The sequence below is a fragment of the Meriones unguiculatus genome, chromosome 7 (genome assembly GCF_030254825.1).
Source record: "Meriones unguiculatus strain TT.TT164.6M chromosome 7, Bangor_MerUng_6.1, whole genome shotgun sequence".
Classification (NCBI taxonomy): domain Eukaryota; kingdom Metazoa; phylum Chordata; class Mammalia; order Rodentia; family Muridae; genus Meriones; species Meriones unguiculatus.
The window spans coordinates 106,239,384-106,245,383 of record NC_083355.1 but is presented as its reverse complement, the minus strand read 5'-3'; the positions used below and the strand labels follow the sequence as shown (position 1 = coordinate 106,245,383).

Below are 6,000 nucleotides of genomic sequence, written 5' to 3'. Positions count from 1 at the left end.
AAGCCAGCCAAAGGCATTCCAGCCCTTGTTACTCATACCCCAGGCCTGCAGAAGTGCGGGGAACCTTCTGAGCCCCAGCCTTTCAGCAGCTGCGAACAGGCCTCAACTTCCGATGGGTCAGAGCTCCCAGGGCAGCTGAGACGCTTCCTGCCTCTGACAACTAGACGACAGGGCTATTGCCCCGGTGGCGTGAGGTCAAAGGTTAGAAATGATTGCTCTCTGTTAGCCTGGTTACACATCGCTTCCTCTTTTTAGATTTCGCCTCACCCTTAAACTCAAGCCGTCTGCTTCAGTTGGTGGGTACCTTCTCCCCTTTGGGTATATCCTCAAGGAGACTCAAGCCTGGGATACCTGCACAGCAGCAGCCCAACCCCTTCCTTCTGGTCCCTCCTGTCTTGCTTTCTTGCTTTTTCTATAGAGGCAGGATTTCACATACCCTAGGCTGACCTCAAACTCCGAATATACTAACAGCTGAAGATGAGCCTCCTGTCTCTGCTTAAATGTTGGGATGATAGGGGTGTGTTACCAGGCCTGCCTTTATGGAAGGCCAGGGATTGAACCCAGGGCTTCGTACTCGCCAAACAATCACTGTACTGAGTAAGAAATACCCCTAGCCTTTTTATAATGTTTATTTCATGTTTATTACGTGCTAGGCACTCTTCTCCTGGGTGGGGACACATCTGTAAACAGAGCCATACCAAAATAAAAATAAAAACTAAATAAAAAATCCCTGCCTGCTTGCAGCTTCCCTCCAGTCAATGCAGGTGGACAATCCATTCCAAATTAGTGAGCACAGAACAGCTGGTGGCAAGAAGGAACTCCAAGTGGAGTGAGGGATAGGGTGTAGGGAGGGTGGGGAGGGGTTGGGTGATCAGAGAAGGTTGTCTGGGGACATAATTCAGAGGCAAAGTCCTCAAGGAGGGGCTGAGGGACCACACGGGGAGTCTGGTGAAAACTTTCTGGCCTTCCAGGCCCAGGCAGGAGCAAGGACAGAGGCCCGGATCCCTGCTCTCACCTACTCCTTCCCAGGAGCACCCTCGGCCTAGCCTTGCCCACAATGTCTTCACCCTAAAGTCCTTCCTCTTTCTTAGGCTCACCCCTTCCCCAGTCTAGTGTTTCAGGGGCCCCATGTTCTGAGGGGCCTGGAGTTCTTTTACCATAGCTACCTGTTAACCCTGACCTTCTGAACCCATGCCTAGCTCCACTGCTCCTGGCAACCTCTTTCCCAGAGATCTTGCCCAGGGTTCTGACTTCCTTCCAAGCCTCTTCCATGTGGCTTCTATTCTGATACAACCAGGCTCCAGGTAATGATTCTTCACAAGCTTGCCAAACTTGTAGTTCCAGAATGAATGTTGGCCTAATTGCTATTATATTAGCATGAATAACACCCTCCCCCTGAACTTACCTGTGTACCACCTGCTAGTAATCTCACCTGGAATTTTCTCTCATGGGTCACTCACTTAGGCCTCTTCAGGGCTGATGTGGTGGTGGACAACACAGGACCAGAGATCGACAAAGAGGAAGATATTATCTAATTGGGAAGGGTCTTGGAAACTGCAGGGCCCAGCTCTCAGGCTCCACATAGCAAATACTAGAAGTTTCTTTCTCTGTGCTGGATTAGTTGATCATACTCATCAGACTCTACTGCCGACCTGTGTACCAACAAGTTTTGGCACTCAAGAGGATAATCTGAAAGTTCTCTGATTTGTGTCAGTTCCAGTGAAGGTGAAAGCCTGGGATGTGGTCACATGTTAGTTGACTTTTCTTTAGTATAATGAAATACCAGAGGCAAACTAACTTTATTAAAAAAAAATGAGGGGTGGGGTTAAAGGTTTATTTACCTATCACAGTTCTGGAGAGTGTTGGAATTAGCTCAGCTTTTGTGAAGACCTCAGGATGTGTAATAGGAGCACATTTATGACGGATTGAATGGTAAATGTCATGTCCCCTGTAGGCCTTGGGTATTTGAATACTTGCTCCCCAGATGGTGATATTTGGGAATGCTTAAGAGGTATGTCCTTGTTGGAGGAGGTTCACTGTAGACAGGCTTTGGGAACTTAAAGACTCGTGCGATTTCAGTTGGTTCACTCTGCTTCCTGCTTGTGGTTCAAGATGTGAGCCAAAGGCATTCTAGCCCTTGTGCCTCTGCTCTGCCACCATGGACTGTTATCCTTCTGGACTGGAAACCCAAATAAACCCTCAAGTTCTTACTGTGACAGATGTCTATGTGTCTTAGGGTTTTTACTACTGTGAAGAGACACCATGACCATGGCGACTCTTATAAAGGAAAACATTTAGTTGGGGCTGGCTTACCGTTCAGAAGTTTAGTCATTACCATCGTGGAAAGAAGTGAGATGGATGAAGGCAGACATGGTGCTGGAGAAGGAGCTGAGAGTTCCACATCAGGAGCAGCAGCCAGCAGAAGGTGGCTGCCACACTATGCCTAGCTTGAGCATATAAGACCACCCCCACAGTAACACATTTCCTCCAACAAGGCCACACCTACTCCAATAAGGCCACACCCCTTAATAGTGCCATTCCCTATGGGCCAAGCATTTAAACACATGAGTCTATGGGGGTCATGCTTATTCAAACTACCACACCCTTTCTTCTGTAAATCACCTTGGTGGTGTTTATTTTTTTGTTTGTTTTTTGTTTATTTTTGGGGGGAGGAGGAAAGAATTTATTTGGCTTATTATTCCAGGTGACAGTCCACTTGGTGGTGTTTTTTTGTACATATATATATGTATACACACACACATATATACATACACATACATATGTACACATATATATGTCTATGTGTATATATGTAATTAAAATATAATTACATCATTTTCTCCTTCCAACCTTTTTCATGACTTTCACCCTTGCTCTGTCAAATTCATGGCCTTTCTCATGGTATTATATCACAGTAATGGAAATTAACTAATGCAATGCCGGAGGGGGAAACATTACAGCAACAAACAGGAAGCTAGAGAGGGGAGCTCACTCTTAAAACAACTTACTTGCAAGAGTTGAGCCCCACCCACAGAGCTATATTAATCCCTTGCAAGGGCAGCTTCCCTTTGACCCAAGGTCCTCCCATCAGGCCTCAGCTCTTAAAGGGCCCCCACTTCAGTATCTCCACCCTGTAGTCCAAGTTCCCAACACATGAACTTAAGAGCATGCAGTCAAACAATAACCAGTTCCAAAAAGAGTTATATGTATTTGTGGTGCCATAGCTGATTCTAGGCTGTGGTGTGCAGAGCCGTTAGAATGGAGGCCTACATCTACTCCACTCTAATTAAATTCTGACTGCTGCATTCCACAGGTAGACACTATAGGGAGAGAAGACCAGGGGTGGGGGCGGGGGGGTTAAAATACCACTGCCTGGCATCTCCCGCACTCAGAAACACAGCTTCTCTGAAAAACAGGCTGGGAAACACTGCTGCTTTGCCTTACACTGTGGCCACAGGGGTCAAGAAGTACTGTGACATTTTTATCCAGCATGCCACCACGCAGGGAAACTGCTAGTCTGAGGGTCACACAGAAGCTATCAGATGAACAAGGCTTCTTGGTGACCTTTGGCTTGAGGAGACCTTGAGACCGAAGAGGGAGAATATTCCACGCAAAGGCATTTAGACAGACCTTTTAGCTGGATTTGGAAGTGTGTGTGTAACCGCTCCTGAGATGTTTCCTCTGGCGTTCAGTTTGCCTGTCCTTGGGCTGTCCTTAGTGTCTGAGCCCCATATGCTCCTCTTCAATCATCTCTGAAGGCCTTGGGCTGCCTCAGAGCAGTGCTGGTCATGTCCCAAGCCCTTCTTTCCTCTCCGCTCTTACTGAGTTCTGGTTTCCACTCAGGTAAAGCAAGGACCCTAAGTCTGTTCTTCATTAGCCCCAGGGCATGGAAGAAAAGCCTGCACCTGATAGCTTTGGGAAGCTGCAGGAGACACACCCTGAGGGGATGCTGAGGACGTGTCTCCTTTAGCGTGGTGACAGGATACTACCAGAATGGCAGCTCCATTTCTACAGTATTGCGGAGTCCAACACCCGCACTGTCCCTGAAACCAGTTCCCTGATCAATATCCCAAATATTGGTCACGTCCACACTTCAGGCTGTGCTATTCCTAACACACAGGCCCCTCTCTGTTCTGCGTGAATGACGCAGGGAGAAACCGTCTTTCTAATGGTCCACAAGGCCCAGCCAGCATGAACTGAAACTCCCACCCCGTCCTCTCAGAGATCATCTGCCCTGCTCCCTTCCTTCACTCCACTCCAGCCATTTTGGCCTTTTTATACATCACCAAATAAGGCCTTTGCTCTTAATATTCCCTCTGCCTGTAATGTTCTGTCCCTCCGACCCATATCGCCATGACCCTCAGCTTCAAGACAGTCAAAGGTCACTTCACCAGCCTTAACCATCCCATTTGAAACCCTTCCCTCCTGACTTTTATCTTTCTCACTGGATCCTGCTGTTTCTTCAGCCATTTTTTTTTTAAACCTTCTAATTTGCTTACTCTCTTTCGCTTAATTCCTTTTCAGGAACGGAATGTAAGCTCCAGCAAAACAGGCTTGTAACTGCTTCTTTCCATTTCCTAAAGGACTACCTACCTCAGCGTGGGTACCCTAACTACACAGTAAGAAATGCACAAGTGAAATAATGCGCACCTCAGACACCTGCCCTGGCACTCCAGGGTCAAGACCAGGAAGCCCCACTGATGACCTGGCGTTCTCATGAGGCAAGAGACAGCTGGCGTCTGGGCTTGCAGATGGGCCCCACCTCCACTCCACCACCTAAAGGAACTTCGGGCAGGTTCTGGGGGAGAAAGATGAGTCTCCGCCCCTTCTGGCCCGGTGGGGACCACGGCTGGCTGGGGCACAGGGGAGCCTGAGGAGGGGCGCTGGCCAGCACAGGCGGGCTGCGATGGCAGGGCAAGCCGAGGCAGGCCCGCCCTTCAGGCCCCCTCACAGCAGGCACCCGGGCCTGCGGGGCCCCACAGCGTGCCCGGGGCGGCTGGCCTGGCCTGACCCCGCAGCGCCCCAGGCTGGCTCCTGAGCGGCTGCCCGCGCTCCTCACTGCACGCCCGGCCTCCGCCCCGGCCCGCTTGCGGCTCCGGCCCTGGCCGGCAGGGGCCGCTCCTCGCGGCGCCCGGGGCCCCGCCGCGCCCGCCGCCGCCCGCTCCCCGCCCCTTCCCCGGCCGGCGTTCCCGTTACGCCGCCGAGCCGGGAGCCGCGGAGCCCGAGCCCGCGGCCGCAGCGGGAGGCGGCGCGGGGCCCGGCGGCGGCGGCGGGGCCTGCGGGGCCTGCGGGCGCGCGCCGGGCCGGCCAGGGCGGCCATGGCGACCAGGAAGGCGGGCTCGCGGCTGGAGACGGAGATCGAGCGCTGCCGCTCCGAGTGCCAGTGGGAGCGGATCCCCGAGCTGGTCAAGCAGCTGTCGGCCAAGCTCATCGCCAACGGTACGCGCGGGGCGCGCCGGGGCTGCGGGGGCCGCCGCGGCCTCCGGGGCTAGGCCCCAGGCGCGGGGCGCGAGCAGGGGCGCGGCCGGGCGGCGAGGCGCAGGCCGCGCGGTGTGCGCGGGCCAGGCCCCTGGGGAATGCGGGGTCCTCCGGTCACGCGGCGTGAGGCCGGGCCGGCGGGCCGTGGCGGCGCCCCAGAGGCCAAGACGTGCCGGGAGGGAGGAGAGGCTCCTCAGAGTCGCTGCTGTCCCCGACCCCAGAGGCCAGGGTCCAGCCCAGGGCTTCCAAGAAGTTGGCGCTGGTGTGTGTGTGTGTGTGTTTGTGTGTGTGTGTAGGGTGCCACAAGACGTACCTGTGGGCATCTTGGGGCCACCGGAGTGTGTGTGTGTGTGTGTGTGTGTGTGTGCACCCAGGGGTCCTGTGAACGGAGATGTGGTAAACATATGGTACTCAAGGGCCCCAGGAGGAAGCTCAGACTTAGAGGGTGTCAAAGGGTGGCCTTGGCAGGTTGGGGTGTGTGTCTTGAGGTCAGACAGGTGGATGTCAAATCTGCAGACCCAG

At 53.2% G+C, this 6,000-nt stretch overlaps 1 protein-coding gene across 6 annotated transcripts in view; it reads left to right on the top strand.

The window, feature by feature from the left end:
- Positions 1-5,166: 5,166 nt before the first annotated feature.
- Ttc7b (tetratricopeptide repeat domain 7B) overlaps positions 5,167-6,000 on the top strand; it is a 200,139-nt gene continuing 199,305 nt past the window's right edge. For 4 of the 6 annotated variants that reach the window (XM_060388045.1, XM_060388042.1, XM_060388040.1 and 1 more), the window contains exon 1: positions 5,167-5,439. In XM_060388045.1, coding sequence (XP_060244028.1) covers positions 5,319-5,439 — 121 coding nt within the window. In that variant the 5' untranslated portion in view covers positions 5,167-5,318. The remainder of the gene's footprint in view (positions 5,440-6,000) is intronic. The other 2 variants (XM_060388039.1, XM_060388041.1) reach the window with 2 other exon arrangements.